Below are 27,252 nucleotides of genomic sequence, written 5' to 3'. Positions count from 1 at the left end.
GAGCCATGTGTGACTTTTAAACCCATCATATCCTCCCTAAGTCATTTTTCTCCACACTGCAGGGTTCCTTCAACATAGTTGTTTTGTAACATAGCTATTTTTTAACACTGAAGCAACAGACCTGTTGCTGACCAGATATGATATAGCCCCTTCTTGAGTGGAGGAGGCCAGTGGTGTACACTGTTCAAAGCACAAGCAATCCATGGATTATACAGAGCTATAACAATGTTTTCTGCTTCTGATCTGTTTCTTTCCTAGGAATTTCTAATACTTGATCTGGGCTTTTTATTACTACATCAGCACCATGCTGATGTTTCCATGGAACTATCCATCACAGCCTTTGTCTGGGAGATTGCTGCTCCTGAACAGCAGCAACCAGCTCAGGCCCATCATTTCAAAAGTGAAACTGGGACTGTTTTCCTTCAGGCACACAATTTTACATTTATCTACACTGCTTTTCATCATCATTTTACAACCCAATCAGTTTCATAAAGCAACTCTCAGTTCAGCAGCCTTACCCTGTAAATCATGAGAAAACTTCCACTTCAGTGCTCATATGAGATGGAGTTTTATAGGCATCGCTCCATTGAGATAACTGACCATTTACATTCTGTGAATTTACTGAGTAGGGAAATATGGATTACAAGCCTGTAATTTCCTAGAATACTTCCTAAAAATTGAAATAATTTCCCACCTTCTCAGATACAAGTACTAAAAAAGGTAAGTATAATGTTACATAACACCTTTAGTAATTCAGCTCTCATCTTCAAGTTCTTTTAGCAATATCAGGTGGATGGCTTCTGACCCTGATAATTTGTTATTGCTATTGAAAACCTTTTCATTGCCTTTTTCCTTTTCATGTTAACCTAATTTCTTTGCTCTTCTCTTCCCCCATCCAGTCATCTTTTTCCACTCCAAACATGACTGTTGCTCTCTCATGTTGATGGGCACCCTCCTCTCGCTCTTTACCAAACCTTTATATTTCATCCATGCCTACAACACTTCTGGTTTCTTCTCCCATCTCTGCTATTACTCCTTGCCCCAACTGTATCGGAGGTCATATTCTCTGAAATCCCAGCTCTGTGCTTTTCCTCCTTAAGCCTACTGGAATCCACAGAAAACACAAAGAGGACTTGTTTTTGTATAATGTCCTTCAGGCTTTCCAGCAACACTCACTGGATGCCTTCCAGTGCTCTTCTAGTTAGCACTAGAGACTTTTAACAGGTACAAAAGACACTGTCACCTTAAAAAATTGCAAACCCTACAGCACTATCTACTTCATCATTCCACCTTGCACTTCAACTCCTCAGCCTCTTCCATCTCTCATAGGGTTGGTTCCATGTTAACTGCTATCCCCTCAAAGCAGACAGAGGTGACATTATGAACAGCTTAATGAAAAGGCTACTTGATGCACAGAAATCACCAAAAATAGCAACCAAAATGTTGTGAGGAATGCAAAATAATACTGATAGTCTCATGCTGCTGTACAATAAACCACAGGTACCTTCTTATCAAGGGAACTGCATTCTGGTCTGATTATTTATCTCAGAAAAGAATAGAGAAAAGATGCAGACAAATTCAGAGACAAATTCAGAAAAAAAAAGGAGCTTTGAAATTTCTCCATTTGGAGACAAACTGAGGAGGCTGGCACAGTTCAGAAATAAAATTCAGAAGAAGTGATATAATAAAAATATTCATATGTACTATATTAAAAGTTAACAAAATACCAGCAACGATGAAAAATAAGAAGGTAAATCAGACACTCTCATATACCTACATAATACAAGGGAAAGCTGCAGCGGACTAAACTGAAGGCATTGATTTAAGCCTAAAGAAAGGAAATACTTCCACAAAGCTATGTGTAAGCAGCCAACCAGAAATTATTGCAATTGTATGCAATTTGCAGTCATGAGTATTACTAGCAGAGTTAGATACAAATACAAAAACCAAGAATATCTGCATCCATAGAAATTAAAAAAAACAAACAGAAGTTCAGATAAAGGATACAGACTTTCATATTTTCAGGCTTGAATGAAGCCTGAATTAGAGGATTAGGAAACATTAGCTGACAATGTTCTTACTACAGTAGTAAATTATTCCATATGTCTCTGCTACAGGGTTTAATTTGCCTTTTTTTCCATCTATTTTCTATTAAGAAGATCCGTGTCGGCTGTACCAAAGACAGGGTAAGAGATTGCTACAGTGATCTCGCTGTTGTTTCTGTGTCCCCAGGATAACTTTCTGACCTGCATGAAAAAGCCCTTCTACTCCTGTGTCCAAAATGCAAGAAAAAGGAGGAAAGAATTTAATTAATTAGGAACAATAAAAGAGCTTTCATTAAAAGTCATGAGGCAAAAGCTGTCCCCAGCCCCAGGAGACAAAGATCTGACGTGCTCTGGAGCAGACTCCTGTGAGTCAGCTGGCAGGAGAAACGCATGCACACTGTGCAGCAGCATCCTGTGCCTGGGGTGCTGCCTCATGTCCCGTTGCAGACCACAGACTCTGACCTCCATCCCATGCTACAGATTCAAATCTCTGCCCACAGCCTGTGGAACGTACAATCCCTCCCTCTATATGTACAAGCAACCATTTTCAGGTTTCAGGCCTAAGGCGTTTTAAATTTCTTGCACAAAGCACATATTTTATATCAACAAAACGTTCACTTTAGGTTTTGAAATGCTGATGGGGCTAACATACTAATCATTTGCCTGCCAGTTTATTTTCTTACTTACCATATGCTGGCTGTGAAGTTTTTCCAGAAGGGTGTTGTCTGTGCCTTTGGGGAATCGACTCTCTTCATTCACCAAAGCCAGTAGACCCAGTTTCTACAGCCAAACAAGAGAGGGGCTTTTACAGTCATCAGAAGCTCAACTACACAGCGTCAAGCCAAGAACTGGAGATCTGGACAGCACATTGAGCAATAACCCCTGAGTTATACCCAGCAAAGCTTGGGCTGAAAGCAGAATTCTGGCCAGTCAATGCATTCATCACACGGAAGATAAGTGGAGATTATTTATTAAAAATTCACATTAAGGTTTTACTTAAACTCTGCTCCCTGTCTCAAACTACGACACCCTCCCTAAGCTTACTCTCAACAATGAGCAGAGATCTCTTTTCTTGAGCCGGGACTATGGCTAGAACAGCTTATACTTCTGCCAGGTCACGATGGGAATTGGGTCTAAGCAACTACCTGTTTTTAAAAGTAGGAAACCCTAGGGAAAGTTTCAAGAAAATCAGCAGTCCCCACTGTGATCCCTGGAAACTGTCACAGATAACAGCTCACCTTCTCGATAAGGTCCAGGCACTCTGCATTATCCATCCAGTCAATGGCTTCCCAGTTTATCCCTTCCCTGACAGTCAAGAACAAACAGAACAAAGATGTGAAATGCAAGATGCAATGTGCTGAGGTGCAGAGAACAGAAGCAGCTGAGCAAGGCAGCTGTCCTAGGACTCAAGACAATTTGCAGGAATTAGGCTTTGCCATGTATGAAAAACAATAGCACACACAAAATACACTGGCTGCCACAAAGAGATGGAAGTAGGAGACAGCCTTTCTTATCCATCCCAGCATTTTAGACTGATGCTTATCTTGTAGTCATTCAGCAAATTCCATACCAAGCAGTAAGAAACTGTAGTTGTTCTAGGTTGTTTAATCAGGAGTGATGAGCATCAGACTAAGTGGTGGTGATGATAGACTATTTCTTACACAGCTTCAAGAGTCAACTGCTTACCCACCCATCTGGAAAACAGGCCTGAAGCACATCCACCAGAAGACTGAATATTCATGAGTCCAAGCAGAAGAAGAGACAGAAGCAAGTTTTCAGGAGAGTTTTGAAGAGGATGAGACATATAAGCTTTGGCCTAGCATGCAGGGGACCTGCAGGGTGACTCTGCATCTTTCAGAATGAGAGTTCATGTAGGCAAGCAATGCGATAAGCATACTTTGAAAACTATGCATGTAATTCTGTAAATCTGTGCTGAAATGTGTATTCCCCTCTCTTACCACCTTCTTACACTCCCATAATACAGGCCATTTCTGGTTTCAGAATTCAGAGAAGCCTGGGAGTAACTCTTGCTCAGGAATCCAAGGAAGACTACAGGCTATGTGTGAAGATACCTACTGATATTCTGATACAGACACCTTTCAGGTGAAAGCTAACATTTTGAAGATAGCAAAGCTGTTGTCTACAAACCTTTCAGCCTCAGCTTTGTACTTTCAGGTTCAAAACATTCAGAAACCTGTGGGCAACAGCTGGAAGCAACAAACTGGAATACTTTCAAAAGAATGGAAAGGACTATCTATCCCTCACAAGGAACAAAATATCTTAACCACTTAATGACAAAAAAAATATCAGTTCACAGTGTTTCAGATTTTTGCAACAATGGGTGTCAGAGGAGCCATACATTTTTACAAAAAGACCTCTTGGATTCCTCCTCAGAGCAAGACGACCTTCCAGAATTGAAGGGAGCAGAGTTTTCTGAAGCAAATCAAAATCACAAATGAATCAAGATGTCTCTACTGCCACAGACCCCTTGTCTAATCAATGGTGAAATTCATGGAACATTTACTAAACCTGAGGAAGCGGAGCTGATACTCTAAAAGATGGTCTTTAAACACCTCATCCTAGAATAACTTGATGAAGAGTCAATAATAAAATTCTCTTGTTCTTTCCAAAGTTCAGCCACAGAAGTTACACTCCTATGTAATCACTGGGAAAAAATCTTTTGTCACTATGATACCATTCTTAACATAAGCTTCCTGCAGTGGTGGAATTGGCCTGAGAAGTGAGTGCATAAATAGCCCTGCAGTTTTGTAATCTTTAGAATTTCATGAATTGCCTATTCAACTGTCTCCTTTTACAAGGCTGCTCTCATTTGCCCTCACTGACCCTATTCAGTTGCTTCATTCACAAACATAAAGGCTACTGTTTCAGAGCAAGAACAGAAGTATTTGTCTAGCGGCCTTCTCTAGAAGCAGAAATAATCTAGAACATCCCAGGTACTACACAAAACACAATCCAATATGAAGCCCACAGAAGTGAAACAGCTGTGCAGAAGCCCCCATGCTCTTTAAGCTCGGGAAACAGCCTGAATTAAATATCTTTGCTGAGGAAAAGAACCCTTTTCATACCATAGGAATCTCTAGGACAGAAAGACTTGTCAGATGTCTAACGGTCTATCTTTAGGGACTTTATTTTTTGCACACCAAGATCACAGCTGCATAACACCACTACCTTAGGTAAATCATTACTGAAATCAGAAACAAGGCCTGTGACCATGTGTTCTAACGGGTTAAAGCCCACGATGTTCCCATTCGGCTGAAAGATAGAAGGGAAACTGGACTTTCTAAATTCTACAAGAGAGAAAGCTTTTGCTTGGAGACAAGTAACCTACTTACGCTGGAAAAGCACAGATACATTCACAGTCAGGGTTGCACTAAGGCTCAGCTGCCTTTCCTGCCTTAGTGGTAGGGACCAGGCAGCACAAAGGAGGAATGACGTCCTCCATTCAACCACCCATTAAAGAAATAGTGCCCCCAAGCCTTCTGTCACCTGTTGTACTCCAGCTGCTCCAAGGAGAAGATGTGTTTGTTGAAATATTCCTGGAGTTTCTCATTTGCATAGTTAATGTTAAACTGCTCAAAACGATTCACCTGTAAGAAGAAACAAAGATAATAAAGCTTAATTTAAGCTGGCCTCTAAAAGAATCCATGACAGCAATGGGGAAGATGCCGGGTGTGGCTAGAATAAAGCCAGAAAGGACAGAGGCGAAGGGTGTCCAATGGACCTGAGGAGGACAGTATGGGGAGGTGCCCTAGGAAAACAGCTTTTGTAGCTCATGCAAGGTTCATTCAGTAGGTCTAAATGGTAGTAAAGGATGCTAAAGACAATCACATTTCTTCTTAGGAAGAAAGAAATATAATACCATTACTCTTAGGTCACTAGGCTTGCTCTTCTGTGAAATATCAGAGCAGTCACTATACGGCTGTTCAATATGCATCCCTCATCGGCTACACTCAGAAGCATTACACAAAGATTCTCAACACAAAGCAAACCAGATGTAAACAAATAATGTGCATGTAGAAGTTGGACATTTAATTTGTACACAAGTCAAAAATTCAGTATTATCTATGACAGTACATCTTCTAAGGGCCTGTGTCACAAACCAGACCTTGAACATCAGTCTACATAAATATAGGTGGCAGATATGCGCAGCTAAATATATCTCGCTGCTTGCAGGAGTAAGTGGCATTGGAGACATCCTAGAATGCTCTATCCTAACCTAAACAGGATACAAACCAACCAAAATTCCTTCCTGTATGGGCTGACATCTCCCAGACCAACCCACCCTGCAAAGACAAAATCCTGACCTGAAAGTTCTCGAAGCCGAAAATATCCAGGATGCCCACAGACTTAAAGTTTTCCTTGCCTTTGATCTTCGTATTAATCTTGCTAATGAGCCATGAAAAACACTGGGAATAGAGTGCCATAGAGAGGGAGTCCCTGGAGTCAGCTGCCTGTAAATAGAAAAAATGAGTCACAGGGAGAAGTGAAGGCATAAGGGGCACCATGAATCTCTACGGGATTTCAGGTTCCTCCTCTCCTCTTCAGATATCTGTATTGGTTGTATATGGTGCAGTGTTTATATGTACAGTCAACCGTCTGCAAATAGCCCAGCCACACACAGATGTAGCATGTAACTTCAGACCTTCGGGTAACTGAACTTGAGAGGCTGAAGAAAGAAGCAAATTCCCTGACATCTTTTGGAACAAGTGCTAGGGCGGGGAAGGTGGCAAAATACCTCATGACTAAGCCTGTAGCAGTCAGTTGCATCACCTGAGCAAACACTTGCAGTGACAGCAAGGTATCTCAGGTCAGTACTCCTATTAGAGCTGTCAAATGTGTGTCTGCTCACTTTTTAAAAAACTGGTAGGGCAGGATTTAATAGAGTATTCTGGCACCAAGCTACCCTCAAAAATCCCCTCTCCAAAACTTTCCTGCAAACAGCATTCTTACTGCAAACCAAGTAGACTGGCCAACAGCCAGGACACATGCCCCAGAAGAGCATGGGCTGAGGGACCTTTCTGGAGCTGACAACATCTCATGCAGTGATCGTAACCAAGAGTCACAGGTGGAAAAAAACCTTGAATTGTGATAGCTAACAGGCAGTAGATAGTTGGGTGTATGCAAGTGTGGGGATCAATGTCTGAAACAGAACTACTGAAACATCAAGCAAAAGCCCACTACTTGATAGCTGTAACAGGAATGGGCTGGTTCTAAATTTTGGTCACATTTGGACTAAACAAAAGGGACACACCCAAATTCCCCAATTAATAGAGACATGAGACAGAACTGAGACAGAACTGCAAACTAAGAGCTGACTGCACGTTTTCCTTCTGTACATACACTATTTAGACTGGGAAACCAGGGTTTAGGGTACTGGAAAGAAGGAGAAGCCAAAAATAAGGGTTCCCAAATATAAGACATGATCCCAGAGAGCAGAAAACGGGGCAAGGAAATCAGATGGCAAAGACCTTGACTGGAAGAAAGAAGCTGGAAGTGGAGAAGGATCCTGGAGGTCAGAGACATGTGGAGACAAATGTGCAGGTGTGCCCAAGGACCTTGGCTGGTAGTTCCTGAGACTGGTAACTGCAAGGAGCTACACAACACGAATCAACACAACTTTCTGCCCAGCCCTCCTGGACAAACAGCAATCGCCCAGCTGGGAAAAGAAGTTGACATCTAATAAATGTAATGCTGAGGGGTAAGTGTGCAGTATGGGAAATAGTCAAGTAGTGTAAAAGCCGTAATCTGGTCATTTCAGACATAAACTGCAGTATCTAGGTTGTTCACTCTGTCTCACCTGTGACACCAAGTTAATTCCTTCAGTAGGCCTGACCAGCAATGACAGGCCTTCTAAATGCACCCTCATCCTCTTCAGTTTTACAAGCTTGAGCAATGGGACCTCTTCCCTTCTGCTTTGTTAATGGCACAGGCCAACTGCCTCTGAATCCTCTCAGCAAGCTCCTGAGGCACAGCCTGCAAGATCCTCCTTTTCACCCATTTTCTGCTATTTCACCTATTTTCTGCTCCTTTCTATTCCTGGGTTGTACCTTCCCTCCAGCAGACCAAGGCTGAGAACACACAGCAACCTCTCTTCTCCACAGAAGAGAACATTTTAAAACGTGGGCACACATGCCTTTTCTGGGTATTTCTTCTCTCTACCAGATGGTCTGTCTTATTAGTTGGGACTGGGTACCCTCAAGGCCATGCCTCTCTACTGCCTCTGGCTACACAGCAAGTTGGACTAATTTTTCAGGAACAGGAGCTCCCCATCCATCTGTAAGCAAAACCGCTTTCCCCACAACATAGCTCAAATGAGATTCTCAAAGGCTCCTTTCATCCTCCCAGCTTTGCCCGCTTTCAGACCACTTCATTCATTCAGCCCACTGAAATGTCAAAGCTCAGATGGGTAACAAGCCCATTACATAATGAGAAATCCCTGGCAGCTTTATCAATGCATTCCAACAGCAAGCGGGAATAGGTGGGCACCATACACAAGGGCTTAAGCAGGAACAGTCTGTACAGGCCCAGTGTTCGGTGCAACAGGCTCACCCACTGAAGACAGATAAGTACCAGCATTCACTTGCATTATAATGATTTTCTTGCAGTCTTAGTACTGCACTGGGCTGCAAAGCAGTAAGTGTAGAGTCCAACATGCACAGATGTCAGGAACAGCTATAGTTTAAGGGAAAGCTCTGTTCTGGGAGAGTTTTGTAAATCCTACAACTATGCACTGTTGCTCTGGACTGCATAAGGTGTCTCTGGCATTATTTGTTATCCATCCTTGTGCACTGATACAGAAAGTTGTAGCTTATTTAGGACAGATAGCTGAGAAGAGAAGCTGGTACTGGATACTGAGGGTATCTACCACAGACTGTATACTGATACATTATTTTCACACAATTACATTGCAAAGAAAGGTGACAGACTATGGAAAAAAAGATACAGTTTCTTAAAGGCAAAGCTTAGTTTGTGATATATTAGTGGGTGTGTTCACAGCAAGAAAAGAACCCTAACTATTTTATGATTCTATGACTACTCTGCTGTAATGAGCACTGCTGAGACTTCAGCTTGAATGCTGTGTCCAGTTAGGGTCACTCCACTTCTTGAAAGGTGTGGGAAAACAGATAGAGAAGAAGAGATTTAGAAAATTACTTACAAGGAAACATCGAAGGAACTGGATTGTTTAGCTTAGAAAAGAGAACATCACATGAAAAGCTTCACAGAAGCAGAAGCTTATAAGGTGGACAGCTGGGATGTTAAAGGTAATTTAAATATAAGGAAAATCTTTTCAGCTCCAGACTCCACTGCAGCTACAGCAGGATACTTAAAGAAGCTGTGAAATTCCTTCCATGGGAAATCGGAAGGAAAGTTAGACAGATATCCATGAGGGAGAGCCTAGTAACTCTGGTTTCTCTGCCACTGTAAGGGTTGGATTGATAACCCTCTGCAGTCCATGCCAGCACAAGATTTCCATTACAGTTGTTCATTTTGCTATAACATGATGCTTCTTCCATCCTAGTAATATTGTTCCTTGTCGCCCAGTGTCTTGCATTTTATTAATGACAAGATTTTCAACAGTTATCTGTGCATGGACTTCAAACACCAAGAGTGCCCTCAAGTGATCAGCAACACTACAAGTTAAAATTAGTCAGCACAACACTGTAATGAACCACAGAGAAATGTAATACATAAGCAGGACTGGCTCCAGCACACAATACACGTTCAGAAGATAAGAACTACATATCAGTTTATTTGGTCCCCTTTTGCAGCTACACAAAGAAGCTACTGAGAAGTAACAACCTACCATCTGCCTGATTTTTCATGGTAACTGAGTGCAAGGTTTTTTCTCCAATAAATGGCACACATGCAATTACCACAAAACATCTGATCTACCTTCTGCATGACAGAAGTGTGACTAATTCTGGGTGAATGAAGGTGACTTAAAACCAGTATTGTGCATTGTGATTTGCAAGTGAACTCCCCTGTAAAGCCTAAAAAGCAGAGTCAACATTAGGACCTAAACTACCAGCAAGGGCAAAATACTTGAGGACACAGCTGAGCACCTAGGGGGTGTAAGAGGAAACCTTAAAATTCAGTGGATGATACAGGAGGGACAGAGAGGGTCTGGAAATGCAGAAGTGACAGAAGAAATAGCATACACTGAGCACTTACCTGCTCCACAGTGAGAGGGGAGCTGATCTCTTCCCCACGCAGAATCATGGACCTCTGTGTCAGTACTTCGGAAAGCTGAAAGGCATCTAAGCCCAGGAGGTCACTGGCAATGTTCAGCACTGTAACAAAGGAGGGGACACTTTTTTCTTCTGCATGGATCCCTGTCATTCATGGGGGATCTATATTCTGCAGCTCAGCAAGGAAATCCCAGGAACTTCTACAAGGCAAGTCAGTAAACCCCAGCACAAAACACACTCCCCTTTACTTAATTCTCCCTAGCATAGCCACAGCTCTAAGCTCCAGTATAAGGTAGGGTCAGCATCTGTTACTGCCCACAGTCAGACACTCATATAAGTCAGCCTTTCTGCTGACAACCAGAAGAGCAAAGCACTGTGTAAAGATCAGCACCAGGAAAATATTTATTGAATGAGAAGACATGTTTTCCTAAGGGCACAGTAGTGCAGCTTGAGCGTGGGATTACTAAGCGTGGATGTCAAGAAGATAGGCAATTAACTTAAGACTTCAAGCATTTGTAATATATATTTATTGCTTCTGTCTGTTTAGGGATTCACTTTACCAGACCAGCTCAGATTGCATAATTGTAACACAGTGCACGCTAGCAGATACTCAAAGAAAGATGTAGGAAGGTCTCTTAACAGACTACTTTTATCTCAGACTCCTTTCTGTTCTTATTTCTGTCAGCTCTTTCAATGCAAAAAAGAAACCATGAGACTGAAGTCAGCCTGAGAGTATCCAGGACAACAAACAGACTACATGGCCACAGCCCAACTGAATCATATCAGTGCTCTACAGCCATGCATCCTGCGGCAATGCTTTTGCAGAGTTAAACTGCAGAGAACCTGCTGGCAAAGGCACTGCAGACCAGCATAGCCGAGGGAGAAAGGTCAATGGAATGAGCTTTACTGGGGGGCTTAAGGGGCTTTGCATGGTCTACCTAGTTGCTAGGGTCCCACTCACCTGCTTTCGTTGTGATCTGGGCCCCACCAGCTGTCATGAATTCGACATTTCCCAAATGAAGTGTCCCAGAAAGAAGTTTGAAGATGTCTCTGATTTCTTCAGTGCTGAAGTCCACCACCTTCATGGCAGTCTAAGCAAAACCATACTGCTAATGTTGGCTGTACGTATAGCCAGAGTACAATGCAACCACCACACCAATATCCAACCCGTGTAAGATGTAAAACTCAGAATTATATTAATCATGAATAAAAGTGAAATGTGATGGCACAGACCCTCTCTCAGCTGCACATCTATCAATGATCTCTAGTGTCTCCTATTCTCTCCATCATTTACGCTATCCCCATCTAAAGCAGGTGGGCATTTGCCCTGCCCGCAAGTTGGACTTTGCTGCTGCTGTTGCCTGTCACAGGAAGAACGTGCTCATGACTGTGTGAGGAAATCTCTTCCAGAACACTGGCAGTATTGTCTTCCCCAAAGGACAGATCCATATAAGATACCTAATTTGATCCAGGTAACCCCCATAATTTCCTGTAGTTTAGAATAATAGATCTATGCAACAAGATTTAAAACCAGGCTTTCAGCATTGACTGCTAGATGGTTAAAAACAGATAATAAGCAAGCATGGTACGTTCCGTCTGTCTTAGCCCATGCACGTGAGCTTCGGTTCTTGGGGCATAAACTAACTTTGAGAGGTAGGACCTAGTTTTCATGCATTCACCCTATCAGCGGGGCACTTCAGGATTCTAGTTCCCTTCTTTCCTCCAGGTGTCTCCTCAGCTGAAGTATAAATCCCATGTTGCTATTGAAACTTCTGCTGCACAGGAGACATCTCTTTCTCTTAACTCATGTAGAAACTATTGAAATCCTAAGCTGACTCCTCTAACCTTGCCTATCTGGTTTCAGCTACATTACTAAAGCCCTTGGGCCAATAACCATTTATCAAACAAAACATGAATTGCATACTCATCCTGCTAAACCCATAGCCTCTGGTAAAGTTACAGATGTCTACTGAAATCTGTGTGGTATTTCAGGTGATATAACTTTACCAGAACATTTCAGAACACTACCTTCACCCAAACTGTTCCCCTTCTAATGGTCAATGTGAGATTTTGTGCATCAGGCCATCTAGAGGGCTCCCAGGAACCATCATGGGGTGGAGCTTTTGGTCTCCAAAGTCTCCATCATTCTAAATTATTATTCATCCTTGACTGCTTCCCAAATACCCTATTTCTGTACAGAAAAAAAACAGTTTTGAAGCCTTGTTTTTACCATAAAAAGGTAGAGCTGAGTTTCAGACTGGTTTCTCTTAGGACAAATAAATTCTGCCTGTAGGATCTATATCCTGCAGCACGTTTAGCCCATGAGACTCTGCTCAGAAGTTCAAGAAGAGATAGGACAGGACTCACCATGACCTTACTGAACATCTCTACGTCATTCAGGTTCTCATCAGTCACACAACCAGACTGGTTCAAGTAGTGGTAAGTCTCTGGCTCAGACAGAAAGAGGCTTTCTGCAACAGAGGAAAGAGAGACAGGGAAGAGAAAGACAACAATTTATTTAGCAATCAGCCTTTTCATTCTATGATCTCTGACCCCCAAAACAATGCGTATGTTTACCACAGAGAGAATTCACCTGAACAGATTCCATATCCCTAAAAATCTACACCTAAACAATGAATTCACTGGGGAAGGAGAAGAGGAGGGTGTGTGGTAAAGAAGCTTGAAGATGGTATGTAAAATTATTTAGAACAGTGAAATCCCAAGCTGCAGGCTTGCAGAATAATGCTTTAATACTGAATTGACTTAGAAAAATAACAGAAGATTAAATTCAATCTCATATAGTGTACAGGAAAATAGTCTTAACCATACACATACTGTAAAGACCTCTAAGTTAGGTATTACCACTTGAGGCAGAGTTCCAAGAGCCACAGTAAGATTTCTAAAGATAACCATGTCATTGCTGAGCAACAGTCAAAAACTGAATACACTTCAGTTCCTTCAGTTTTAGAAGGAACACAGAACTAAACACAAAACCAGAATTAGGTCTCTGTACATATCTATACCACAACCTCATCTTAAATAATATCTGCATGTTTGATCCCCATTTTGAAAAAGATAGAGGAGAACTGGAAGATATATGAAAAAAGGAGACAAGGACGATCAAGAACTAGAAACACATTACAGACGGGGGAAGTGAAGCAGCCTGGGACACCAGCTTGGAAGGAGATGGGGAAGAATAGCGAAGATCTGCTGAAGAAAATAATCTAGTTTGTATGCTTTCTCTAAGCACTTGCTGATAACCATGGTCTCCACTTTCCTTTTGTTGTAGATGGATCTCTGAATAGATCTATGTAGCCATTCCTGTATGAACTCTTTAGAACTGAAGCCCTACTCCCACTCTGTGTCAGGCCCAATTCTATCTGATTATCCTAACACACACAGAATAAAAGCATAAGGAAGTTCCCCAATCCCTCAAAACCAGACTGCGACTGTAACATGTTCCTGTCCACGTATGTGACCTCTTCAGCAAGACCATCAGTGCTCAGCAGTGCCAAGGCAACTACACATAAATGTTGTTAAGGGGGTACTGTACTACCAAGAGGATTCTTCCAGTGCTTGCAGGTACTGCTTTCTCTGCATGCCCTCTTCCAGACCCACCTCTCCCTTCCATATGTACAGAGCCATAAATCCTTTATTCAGATACTAGACATATTTTGACTCTTGTCCTGCATCACTGCTGATCTTTCTAATTCTTCTCACTCCTCTTACCTATACAGAAGGTTTGTTGTATGTCTGTCTCTCCAACATTTGAACTCCCTGAACAGCTCCCATCAGCATCTGAATCAAAAGACCTCACTCTTCCTTTGCCTCTAGCTAATTGCATTACCTCATCACAGTTGCACAGACTTTTCCCTCCACCTCAGAATGCCTGAATTGTTTTTTCTCATACAACATTTCTGTCATCCTCAGCCTATTTCTCTTAAATCTCCTTTCTGTTTCCTATTAAATCCCCATATGGCCTTCAAGAAAAAGTTACATACCAAGTACCTGAAATATCTGTGCTCTGACTGACTTACACCTGCTTCCCATGCTGGACCGGAAAAAGGATAGAAACATATTCCAGAAAATGAAATTACCTTTCTGCTCCTTGCTCACACCAGCTAGAAGAGCATAAAAGATGTGGTAATTCCTCTCTCCAGGGTTCTGGTGTACCACTCTGTTCTGAAACAAAGAATACAGGAGTAGCCAGTAGAAAGAGATAGCACTTGTGGTTGCGAAGGCAAAGAGGGGATCACAATAGAGGTAAGTCTCCAGGGCCAATACACAAGAGCGGCTTCTTCCAGTTCAGTGATGGTATTGTCTAAATAAGGTCTACATCAAGACCTTGTCATGTGTGCAACCAAGCATGTAGACTTCTCTGAACTCAGAGTGTACACATATGGATAAAATGAACTTTGCCAGTTCTGTCCCCACTACTCAGTGAGTTCTGGTGTTCAAAGTAACCTATATCAGAGCAGATATGTCTGCATTTTGGAGTTGTAACCCCATATTCCTCTCTATGGAACTGAGTTCCCAGATACTTGTTCTCTCTCCTTTTACCCTTGGTAAACAGCTTTTTCTTGAAGTTTCTCTGTAATGCACAGAGTTTACAAGAGACAACAGGCTCAGATAGATAGATAAAGAACAAACATAGACATTAGCTTTTTAGGTGATACTACTGCAACTGTCTAAACTGAGGAAGAAGACAGTGAAGGAACTATGTGCTGCGACAGAGGCAATATCATCCTGGAGGAGATCTGGCACTGCTCCAACCTACTGTGAAGAAAGGGCTCGCCCAGCAGTCAGTAAAGGTGATACCTACCTTTTCCAGTAAATCTGAACAGCATGTTAAGGAAAAACCATTCAAACAACATATTCACAGATCTGCTGATGACTGGCAAAGAATCTTCTACACACATTAGGATGAACCCTGTAACAAGCAACAAATCATTAAATAACTGGCACTTTGGAAAGTGAAACAAAGGGTGGTCCCAAACATCATCTCAGATCCTCTCTACTCTTTGTCCAAGGAAGTATCATGTGCTAAAGACCCATTTAAGAGGGCAGGGTCAGATAGAGCATAAGACCTGCACAGTGGTGAGGTAACCTTACAAAGGCTGAGCCACATTAGGGACACCTAAAAAGATAGAGATGCCACTCTAATCTTAAAGTCTCTATTGCACACAGTAAATCTTGCATCAGTTGTCATTGCTTCTACAAGAGACCACTATCTTTACTGATCATAAAAAGCAGAGACTACACAATCCAAGCCTGTTATTTACAGCAGTAGTAAATTCATCTGGTTGCTACTCCAGTGGAAATCGGTGTGATTTGCGGTCAGCAGAAGCTTTGAATATCAGCACCAAGAAATGTAGCCAGGGCAGCTTTAGCTGCCTCGTGCAAACAAAAGATAGGTCAAAGTCTTTGTGAGAAGGGTACATGGGCATACAGGGAGGACAGTGGTCATAGCACAATGTAATTCGACTATATCCAGTCTTCCCTGTCCTTGTTGTCATTGGAACAGGCTCCTCAGGGAAGTGGTCATGGCATGAAGCCTGTCTAGAGTTCAAGGAGCATCTGGATGATGCTCTTAGTCCTGTGATTTTGTTTTAGGTAATCCTGCAAGGAGCAGGGAGTTAGAGTCAATGATCCTTACAGCTCCCTTCCAACTTGAGATATTCTATGATTCTATGATTAGCGTTCCAAGGTCCACTGGAGATGGACAGACCAAAACAGGGAGTCATCATTGGCCGTCTAAATACCTGTTCTTTGCATCCAAATATTGTGCACACCAAGCTGTGTGGTCCAGTTGATATGCTGGAGGGAAGGGATGCCATCCAGAGGGACCTTGACACGCTTGTAAGGTGGGCTGATGCCAACTTTATGAAGTTCAACCATGACAAGTGCAAGGTCCTACACCTGGGTCGGAGCAATCCCAGGCACAGCTACAGATTGGGCAAAGAAGAGCTTCAGAGCAGCCCTGCAGAGAAGGACTTGGGGGTGCTGGTCGATGAGAAAATGAACATGAGCCGGCAGTGTGTGCTCGCAGCCCAGAAAGCCAACCGTATCCTGGGCTGCATCAAAAGGAGCGTGATCAGCAGGTCGAAAGAGGTGATCCTGCCCCTCTACTCTGCTCTTGTGAGACCTCACCTGGAGCATTGTGTGCAGTTCTGGTGTCCTCAAAATAAAAAGGACATGGAACTGCTGGAACAAGTCCAGAGAAGGGCCACGAGGATGATCAGGGGACTGGAGCACCTCCCGTATGAAGACAGGCTGAGGAAGTTGGGGCTGTTCAGCCTGGAGAAGAGAAGGCTGCGTGGAGACCTCATAGCAGCCTTCCAGTACCTGAAGGGGGCCTGTAGGGATGCTGGGGAGGGTCTCTTCGTCAGGGACTGTAGTGACAGGACAAGGGGTAACGGGTTAAAACTTAAACAGGGGAAGTTTAGATTGGACCTAAGGAGGAAATTCTTTCCTGCTAGGGTGGTGAGGCACTGGAATCGGTTGCCCAGGGAGGTTGTGAGTGCTCCATCCCTGGCAGTGTTCAAGGCCAGGTTGGATGAAGCCTTGGGTGGGATGGTTTAATGCGAGGTGTCCCTGCCTGTGCCAAGGGGGTTGGAAGTAGATGATCTTGAGGTCCTTTCCAACCCTAACTATTCTATGATTCTAATATACCGATTCTTAGCTTGGTCTCACTTTTCTAAATTGTGAATTCACTGGCAGACCTAACATAAAGGAACAATCTTCTGTGAACAGCAGAGTGCAATCAACATGAGGCATTTTCTTAGGCAGCAAATTGTAGGGATTTAAGTATCAAGTGTGACTGACAAGTGAAAAGTCAGACTATGTGTCCCTACCTAATGTAATACCTAGACAAAAAGTTTTGTGCTGCAGAGCCACAAAAACCATTTTCCTCTTCAAACTGCAAATTTTTCTCACAGTTATAAACTGGCTTTGAGAAACTGACCCACTCTGAGCTCCTCATCTTCACTCACACCGCCTGTTTCTGGTCCACTGAAGAAAAGGATACAATCAGTTACTCGGCCTCCTTGGATGTGTCCATGTTGAGAGAAGTGCAGCTGGATGAACTTGCCAAAGCGGCTGGAGTTGTTGTTATAAATGGTCTTGGCATTTCCAAAGGCCTCCAGAATGGGGCTGCAGAAACAAGGCAATGAAAATATGATTGGTGATGAAATACCATTTTTAAATGGTATTATTTATAAAGCATGTGCCCGGCTCTTTGCCATTTGCACAGTGTGCACTGCCATGCGAGATTAATCTGTTACAGCATCAGACTGGACAAGCAAGAAGAGCTCAAGGGCAAGGAAGGATGGCAAGAGCAATTTAACACGCTGCTAGATGAATTTTGAACCTTTGGGATCGGAGTTAATTAAATCAGTCCCCAGTGAATACGGGCTGCTGGCTGGTGTTCATGCTGTCAAGGGCTTTCCTCACCAGTGTGGCTTCAGAAAATGAAAGAAGGCAAGACCCAGCCAGGTATGTGCTTAACACAGCAGCATCCCATGATACAGGCCTGTGGTTGTGGGTTTTTTCAGGATTTTCAGAAGCATCAAACATATAGGGCAAACACTCCATAGGTTTAAATCACATACTGCTTTGTTTCTGCTTCTGTCTTTGAGAGAGAGGACAGTATAAACCATCTCCAAAAATTACAAGCAAACATTTTCAAACTATCAAACAAACATAGTACCAAACCAATTTGTTTGGTACTGGAACACACAAGCCCTTATTACTTAAATCTTACTTAGGCTGGTACAAGCCACATGGTTTCCAAGTAAAGGGACTATATGCGCATCCTATAGATTTGAAAATTTTATTCTAAGAGAGCCACATAATCCACTTCAGGAAAAAAACTGCTGAGAAATAATCTACCACTAAATTTCAGGCAGGTGATGCATTGAAGAATTCTGACTCCTGGTCACCTTCCTGTCTTCAAGAAGGTTCATACAATATGGAGGTTGGTAAGTTAAAATGCAGCTCAGCTCTTGCTCCACAGAACAGTACAAGGGAAAGCTCAAAGCATTCAAACTGACATGCTGAATCCAGGATTAAAATATTCATTTTTGCAATTTAGCCAATTCTAAAATAATCTGAAGGCCTGACAAGCAAGGAGCCATGGAGACGCTACAAGAACAAGCCTGTATGTGGGTCATGTTTATTTTTAAAACATGTAGTTTTTAACAAAAATTTTTGCTATTATCACCCTGAGAAATACTGGCTTTTTAAACATCTCTATCAATCAATCCACTGCGTGGTTCCACTGAAGACAGGGGTAGGTACAGGATTATTCACAAGTTAATAATTATTAACATGACAAATAATCACAACTACAGATACCACTGGAGACTGTTGAAAGCTTCAGGCCTTGCAAGTGGTAGCTAAGTGAGAGCTGTGGTTAGGAAAGGCCCAACAACCTTCAGGAAACTTCAGGCAGTATTGTCCTAATTTATCTCTTGAAAACATCACTTTAAAGAAACACAAGCATAGAAATTAGACTGCTCCATTATAATAGCTTACAACTATAGAAATTGCAGTCATAGAAATCTGTGTGCACAGATCAGGAGGTTAAGTTTCTTGCCCTGGAGGATGTGAACTCCAAGACCCATGACTCTGAAAGAAGTATGTAAATAAGGACATTGCACGGGAATATCCCAGTGAGCACACCAACACCATGAATCAACAATAATTAATGGGAAGAACCAGAAAAAGGGAGGACGGGGTTACATTATATGGCCACCACAGTTGCAGTGAGAGTGAAGCAACCAGCCAGACAATCTTTATGGCTCTAAATCATGTTAAATTAGATAAGCAAAGCACAAGGAAGTATCTTTATAGTTTAGTTTGGCAATGGGCTCGTGCACGTGAATGCAGAATTCTGTCAGGGATGGGCGAGGAAACAGGCACGTGGGTGTCTGAGGTTGGCAGCAGCTGCGAGGCGGAGGGGTGGGTGAGCTGGTGCAGCCAGGAATGAAGGCAGAGCAGACTGCCCAGGCCAGCAGGCACATTGCAACGTGGAGTTTGACACCACATCAAACTGCGTGAGCTGGAGCAGCGCATCAGAAAGGTGATGCTGGCTACTTGGCTGGAAGTGGGCAGGGTGTGTTGCAGAACTCAAAAGATGGGAAACAGTCTCAGGAGGGCAGCAGAAAGTGAAGCCTGGATTCTAGAAATACTACAACATATGCAGCTCCAGGATTCAGATGCATAGCTGAAGACAAAAAAAGAAGATTCGAAGATTAGAGGGATGAATAATAGGAAAGGTGGTTATGCTGTCAGCAGTGGCACCCAATGCAGAGAAGTGAACCAAACAAGAAAAGAAAGCTCAGAGGAAAGTTAGCAGAATTTTTAATGGAATGCTGGATATTTTCAAGAAGGAAAACAGACCAAATAAACAGTGCCAAAGGAGTTTTAAGAGCCTGATTTCTGAGAAATACGCCAAGTATGAATGTTACAACACAAACAAATGATAGAAAGCTGACGTAAGGCTTTGTTTATATTGCTGTCTGAAATTGAGAAAGAATCCAGCATTGCTCCTCGGTATGTGCTGGGGTGCAAGGATGAAAAGCTGCCATTAGCTAACCCAACGAGGGCCATTGGCAGAGCAAGTGAGGCTGAACCACAATCACATGAGGGAGACTCAATAGCAGTGGCAGCAGCTTCTGGCTCTGGGCCATGTCTTCAGCTTCTCTTCTTAGTGAAAAGGTGACAATTCACATTGCCTGGCACTCACGTTCCAATAGCTCACTTAACACTAAAGATGTACACAAAACAGGTCACGAGCTCTTACTTCACTAAACCTCACAGCTGTGGGATCCTGCAGACTCCGGAATCACTTACCTTACCATTATAAGCTTTCTGGACCACAGTCAAGTTACCACTTAACCGCTAAGTGGGCTTGAGCCTTCCAAGCCACTTGCCTTAAAACAGATTCTGCAGATCTTGAGTCATGACTGTATTGCACTTAAGAGCTTTTACCAATTTGCCAATGTCCCTGGTGAAATCTGCACCCTGCAAAGCATAAATCATCCAACAATGGTCTCTTCAAGCACCAGGTCCAAAGGCAGCAAACCTTCTGCTTGATGCTGCTCTGCTTACAGGGAACCTAAAAACTGCAATGTTCCTGCAGCTGCTATCTTAGACACTCCATGTCTGCTTAGGCTATTTCCCCCCCAGTTACTAGTAACTTTTTGTGTCACCATTTTCCCAAAACATTCCTTCTCTCTGGGCCCTGAAATATGCCACTTGCATGACAGTCACTTCTGCACAGACAGTTCAAAGGATTTTGAACATAGCAAACAAAAAACAGACTAGGGACAAAATAGGCCCCCTGAGGAAACTTTCGGGAGAACTGGCTATGCAGGATTTGGAGAAGGCTGAGTTCTGAATGACTTCTTTGCCTCGGTCTTCACTGGCAAAGGCTCTGACCACACCACCCAAGTCTTGGAAGGCAGACGCAGGGACTGTGAGAATGAAGACCTTGGGCCCACTGTGGGAGAGGATCTGGTTCGAGACCATCTTCAAAATCTGAACGCGCACAAGTCCGTGGGACCTGATGGAATCCATCCGCGGGTCCTGAAGGAGCTGGCGAATGAAGTTGCTAAGCCACTGGCCATCGTATTTGAAAAATCATGGCAGTCAGGTGAAGTTCCCGACGACTGGAAAATGGGAAATATAACCCCCATTTTCAAGAAGGGGAAAATGGAAGACCCGGGGAATTACAGAGCAGTCAGTCTCACCTCTGTGCCTGGCAAAATCTTGGAGCACATTCTCCTGGAAGGCATGCTAAGGCACATGAAAAACAACGAGGTGCTTGGTGACAGCCAGCATGGCTTCACTAAGGGGAAATCCTGCCTGACCAATTTGGTGGCCTTCTATGATGGGGCTACAGAATTGATGGACAAGGGTAAAGCAGTTGATGTCATCTACCTGGACTTGTGCAAAGCGTTTGACACTGTCCCACACGACATCCTTGTCTCTAAATTGGAGAGACATCAATTTGATGGATGGACCAGTCGGTGGATAAAGAACTGGCTGGATGGCCGCACGCAAGGAGTTGTGGTCAATGGCTCGATGTCCGGCTGGAGACCGGTAACGAGTGGTGTCCCTCAGGGATCGGTGTTGGGACCGGTCTTGTTTAACATCTTTGTCGCTGACATGGACAGTGGGATTGAGTGCGCCCTCAGCAAGTTTGCCGATGACACCAAGCTGTGTGGTCCGGTTGATATGCTGGAGGGAAGGGATGCCATCCAGAGGGACCTTGACACGCTTGTAAGGTGGGCTGATGCCAGCCTTATGAAGTTCAACCATGACAAGTGCAAGGACCTACACCTGGGTCGGAGCAATCCCAGGCACAGCTACAGACTGGGCAAAGAAGAGACTCAGAGCGGCCCTGCAGAGAAGGACTTGGCGGTGTTGGTCGATGAGAAAATGAACATGAGCCGGCAGTGTGCGCTCACAGCCCAGAAAGCCAACCGTATCCTGGGCTGCATCAAAAGGAGCGTGACCAGCAGGTCGAAGGAGGTGATCCTGCCCCTCTACTCTGCTCTTGTGAGACCTCACCTGGAGCATTGTGTGCAGTTCTGGTGTCCTCAACATAAAAAGGACATGGAACTGTTGGAACAAGTCCAGAGGAGGGCCACGAGGATGATCAGGGACTGGAGCACCTCCCGTATGAAGATAGGCTGAGGAAGTTGGGGCTGTTCAGCCTGGAGAAGAGAAGGCTGCGTGGAGACCTCATAGCAGCCTTCCAGTATCTGAAGGGGTCCTATAGGGATGCTGGGGAGGGACTCTTCGTCAGGGACTGTAGTGACAGGACAAGGGGTAACGGGTTAAAACTTAAACAGGGGAAGTTTAGATTGGACATAAGGAGGAAATTCTTTCCTGCTAGGGTGGTGAGACACTGGAATCGGTTGCCCAGGGAGGTTGTGAGTGCTCCATCCCTGGCAGTGTTCAAGGCCAGGTTGGATGAAGCCTTGTGTGGGATGGTTTAGTGTGAGGTGTCCCTGCCTGTGGCAAGGGGGTTGAAACTAGATGATCTTGAGGTCCTTTCCAACCCTAACTATTCTATGATTCTATGATTTCGGCTATTACACATCTAGATTCTGTTGCAGATATCTGATTTATACCTCTGGAGGTTACTGCAACTGTCAGAGTTTCAAACTGGGACCAACCTGTAGCTTCGCCTTTGACAGTACTGGACTGCAAGACCCCCAGCAAGGTCCTCCAGTCACAGGCAAGACAGTCTTGTGTTGGGAAATTTTCATTTAATTTACTAAATAGAATTCAGGTGTTAAGAGAAAGGAGGACACAAACAATAAAACAGACACTTAAGTAAACATCCTTCCTTCTTTTTCCCAAGGCTTACCTGAAAGTTGTCATCTATTGTCCATCTTTTCTTAGCCTCAGCTCCCATTTTACCACCACTCCCTCACAACTCCACCCTCAAGGAAGCTGGCAGCACAGGAGGCTGGGGTCACACACACATAACTCTTTCTGTCTGTCTCTCTTTGCTTCCTCATTGGTTTTCCCCAATTGCACTTTGCTTATTCACATTTTCCTGATGCTTTTTTTCCTTGGTGTCCCTGTTCCAGCATGGTTCACCCATGGGCCACAGTCCCCCAGAGGTATCCCTGCTCTGGCATGGGTCACCACAGTCCCTTGGGGGTGTCAGGACCTCCTTTGGCATGAGGGATTCCCCACAGAGTTTGTGTCCATCTCCTTATGGCTGCCAGTTTCTTTCCCAAACATGTTTTATCAGGCCAGGCTGTATGGGACTTTGAGCAACCTGCTCTACTGGAGGGTGTCCCTGACCATGGCAGGGCGGTTGGAACTAGGTATCTTTAAGGTCCTTTCCATCCCAAACCACTCTATGATTCTATGATTCCCTGCCTACCTGATGCCTTGGCAAGGTTTTGGTGGGTGGTAGTTATTCCCCATCTCCAGCCCAAGGCTTCCTCCCACATAACCCTGCTGTAGCCTCAGCAACCTCCGCGCTCATGCCTCTTACAGCTCCCATGGACAGTTTTCCATGAAATCACCTGCCTGGACAGCAAGAGAGCTGCAAGGCAGTGCACAGGACACAAGAGGCAAGACATACAGGGGGTCTGAAGCAAACAGAGTCCAGGGGTAGAGTGAGGCTAAAGGAGGAGACCAGGAATCAGAGCGTGATGCTCTTGTGAGCACAGACACAACTGAGAACTGTAGGAGACAGGGATGACCTGAGACAACCAGAGAGGGATGTTACCCATGTCCCCTCCAGATACTGACACAACAGGTGCAGAGCTGGAAAGAGGGACAGTGGAGTGATGTGCGGGTGAGCTCTAGGGTGCAGCCGCGTGTACTGATGGAAGGAGAAATCCCAGCCTTGACTAGAACATTAATTCTCTGCCACAGGCACCCCACACTGCTGTTGGAAAGAAGCCTAATTCATCCATGGGCAGCTGGAAGAGAAGTCAGTGTGAAGCATCCGGGTAAGACCACAACAGCTGCATTTCCCAGGTTTGCCTCCATCCAAGGCACAGCTATCCAGAAGGCAGAGCCCTACCAAAGACAGGCTGCCCCAACATGACAGTATCCACAAGGATGGGCCCCTGCGATAGTGAGAGTGACTGTACCTGCTTTCCAGGATGGCTTCTTCCACGTGAGTGCTCTTCTCAGATGCGGGGGCCCCAAGGGAGGTCTGGCTCATAGCTGACAGAAATTTCAGCAGCAACTTGGTGCTCTCAGTCTTTCCAGCTCCACTTTCTCCACTGTTAAGAAAAAACCATACATTTCATTCACAAATGCAGAACAGACAGAGCTAATGACCATCCCACCCGCGGCAGAAAAGTGATCTCCAGGAATAAACATGTGGTGTCTCCACTGTGGCAAGCAGGGATCAGGCAAAGGGTAGGCAAGATGGTATGGATATTCAGGCAGATGTCGTTGCAAATGGAGCAGCAGGAGCAAGGCATGTCATGCAGTCTGGGAGTATCAGGTTGTCCCATTTCTAACCTTATCAGAACACACTGGCTGTCATGACGCTTCCACAAGCAGCAGTAGCACTCGTTAGCGGTGGCGAAGATATGGGGAGGCAGCTCACCCAGGCGGTGCTGTCTGTACAAGTCTATGGCATCCACACTGTACAGACCAGGGATAGGTTTGTAGGGATTTACTGATGCCAAAATGGAACCAATGTTTGTCTAGGGGGAGAAAACAAAACATAGCAAGGAAATAAAGCTCCTGGAAAAAATAAAAAAAGAAAAAAAAAAAACCCCACAACAAACCCAGACCTTGAAATAACTCATGGTGAAGGAAGGAAGCCTAAATAAGGAATTTAGGCTTAAGCAGAGAGCTCAAACAATGGCAAAGAATGTCAAATCCCAGGGCAGGGGCTGCACAACTGGGTCTGGATGGGGCAGTTTGAATTTTGCTGCTGTGCAATAAAGTGTTCTTAGTCTGCAAGTTCTTAGGGCCATCAGGATGATCAGGGGACTGAAGCACCTCCCATATGAAGATAGGCTGAGAAAGTTGGGGCTGTTCAGCCTGGAGAAGAGAAGGCTGCGTGGAGACCTCATAGCAGCCTTCCAGTATCTGAAGGGGGGCTATAAGGATGCTGGAGAGCGACTCTTCATTAGGGACTGTAGTGATAGGACAAGGGGTAACGGGTTCAAACTTAAACAGGGGAAGTTTAGATTGGATATAAGGAAGAAATTCTTTCCTGTTAGGGTGGTGATGGTTAGGTGGAATGGGTTCTTTCCTGTTAGGTGGAATGGGTTGCCCAGGGAAGTTGTGAATGCTCCCTCCCTAGCAGTGTTCAAGGCTGGGTTGGACAGAGCCTTGGGGTGACATGGTTTAGTGTGAGGTGTCCCTGCCCATGGCAGGCAGGTTGGAACTAGATGATCTTAAGGTCCTTTCCAACTCTAACTATTCTATGATTCTATTGTCCTTGCTGAATTAAGCTTACACAATTTAAAAACATGAAGTTCTCTTCATGCCCAGCTACCTTGAACTGTGCTTGAATTTGAAAAGCAGAACCAGGACTGAAGGAGTGTCAGGAGATACCTTCAGTGCTGCTATCCACAGTCTTAAGTAGAGGGGGCTTGGCAATGTTCAAGTACCTTCTGAACAAAGAGGTGGAACACAGAAATACGCACTCATGCACATGTGTGTGCAAAGAGCCACTAAAGCATATTGCTTTAATTCTGCTGAAAAATGCTGTTTGGAGCAGCTTAAATCATTTGGTAAGCGAAATCAAAATTGACAGCTGAAGATGAAACTCAGGATTTCAAGTCAAAACATTTCTACATTTTCTAAGCATTTTATTTTAAAAATATTTATTTTGAAAATCTCATAGGTCGAGAAAAGAGATAGTAATGTTTAAAATTAAACATAGAAAGCCTAATACTGAATTTCTAATGTATTCTTTTATGAAGTCAGAAGCAAATTAATTTCGGGTTTTGGGCATGACCTTTTCGGTTCAGCCAACCAGCTCAAATCCAGTTATTCTCAGAGCTGCACTTCAGAGCAATGGTGCCACCACTTTCCTAACAATGACTTTGTAATATGGTCAACATCCAGCTTAAATCCTGCTGCTGCTGCGGTGGCCTCCTTCACAAGGACAGCGTGGACTGCTCTACTCCAGGAATACCCATTCTCAGCAGGGGTGACAGAGGAAACACTTAGATAGCTGCAGCAGGTGCCAAGCTTTGTGGCCAGGGATACCATCTAGTATTATTTGCAAACCATGAACTACAAGTCACCACATACATATACAAGGATTTGTATGCATTCATTGGAGAAGCTGTAAATAAAACACTTGGTGATAAGAAAGATGTGCTTTCTCCCTGCCAAATGGAATCTGAGGCCATACTGCAATGCCAAGCTCTGAAGCCAGACTGAGAAATTCTGTAGTCACCAAAATATTTAGGACTCATTTATGAAAGCAGCAGTCAGAGGTCATCAGAGGGAAAAAATCCACACAGACCTAATTGCATTATCAGTATGAACAGGCTAGCATGCAACAAGTCCTGAGGACTCTCTGACATGGAGTTTTGTGGGAAGAAATATAATTCATTTGTGATGAAAGCAATAAGCAAGCAAATGATCTTTGGCAAGACAGGTGTGAGAAAATAGGAAAGCACTGATAGGGAAAACACGAATCAGGAAAAAAGCACTGTACAAGCAGCTGAGCAACAGACATTGTCCAGAGACTACAAGACAGAGATTTCCATCCTAACACTTCTCTCAGATCATCACTGCATTTTTTTCCTCTCAGATGTTTCATTTTCAATTTCCCACTGTAGTTCCAGTTCTCTCAAGGAATGGAGCTCTCCCACCTCAGTCCCTCTCAGTTCTTCCACTACAGCCATCTCTTTCAAAGGTGTTTCTAGGAAACTTTCCCATCTCCCAGTTGCAGTCTTTTCATCACCTTACAGACAATTTCTATCCACAAATTTTAACAGCAGTAGCATTTGTGAATCAACGATGTATATACCAGCCACTCCATTAGCAAGGAGTGATCATCCCCAGAGAACTCTTTAGAGCAGGACAGCCGTGAGTGGCATGTCTGCTTCTCAACACAATCAAGACAATAGATCCTACTTGGGTGGTTCAGCCTGGCAATGCTAGGGACAGCACAAAATGTGGCAATACAGCCCCTGGCTCATTTATACATCATTCACATTATGCTGGGTCTGCTTTTACTAAGGGATACAGGAATTGCAGCAATTAAGAGAGAAGATGCACTGCTAAAAGCTGCAGGCTGTTACTGTTCTCACATAATTTCCTTAAACATTTTGATAGAGATTAAATAGGATTTCTTTGGAAAACACAAGGTACTTCCGCGATTGTCAGTATTCCTGTAGCAACTTAATTATATGTACCACACTGGTCTAGATATACTGCTACCTACACTCCCTGACCAAATAGGACCCCTTTAGGAGGTCATGGCAGGATGCCTCCAGGCATCAGAACAGCTCAGAACTGCACTGCCCTTTTTC

The 27,252-nt window shown here is 43.9% G+C and overlaps 1 protein-coding gene across 1 annotated transcript in view; it reads right to left on the bottom strand.

The window, feature by feature from the left end:
* Positions 1-27,252, bottom strand: part of LOC136010456 (unconventional myosin-X-like) — a 98,530-nt gene that overhangs the window by 49,330 nt on the left and 21,948 nt on the right. The window contains exons 4-15 of the mRNA XM_065671670.1: positions 24,266-24,453; positions 23,887-24,021; positions 17,283-17,407; positions 15,078-15,091; positions 14,353-14,437; positions 12,623-12,726; positions 11,217-11,346; positions 10,239-10,357; positions 6,371-6,517; positions 5,553-5,653; positions 3,284-3,350; positions 2,733-2,825 (exon numbers count right to left, since the gene is read on the bottom strand). Of these exons, the coding sequence (XP_065527742.1) occupies positions 2,733-2,825; positions 3,284-3,350; positions 5,553-5,653; positions 6,371-6,517; positions 10,239-10,357; positions 11,217-11,346; positions 12,623-12,726; positions 14,353-14,437; positions 15,078-15,091; positions 17,283-17,407; positions 23,887-24,021; positions 24,266-24,453 (1,308 nt within the window). The remainder of the gene's footprint in view (positions 1-2,732; positions 2,826-3,283; positions 3,351-5,552; positions 5,654-6,370; positions 6,518-10,238; positions 10,358-11,216; positions 11,347-12,622; positions 12,727-14,352; positions 14,438-15,077; positions 15,092-17,282; positions 17,408-23,886; positions 24,022-24,265; positions 24,454-27,252) is intronic.

The sequence above is a fragment of the Lathamus discolor genome, chromosome 3, assembly GCF_037157495.1.
Source record: "Lathamus discolor isolate bLatDis1 chromosome 3, bLatDis1.hap1, whole genome shotgun sequence".
In the NCBI taxonomy this organism is placed as follows: Eukaryota; Metazoa; Chordata; class Aves; order Psittaciformes; family Psittacidae; genus Lathamus; species Lathamus discolor.
Note: the sequence above shows the minus strand (reverse complement) of the source record. Positions and strands in the feature narration are given on the sequence as shown.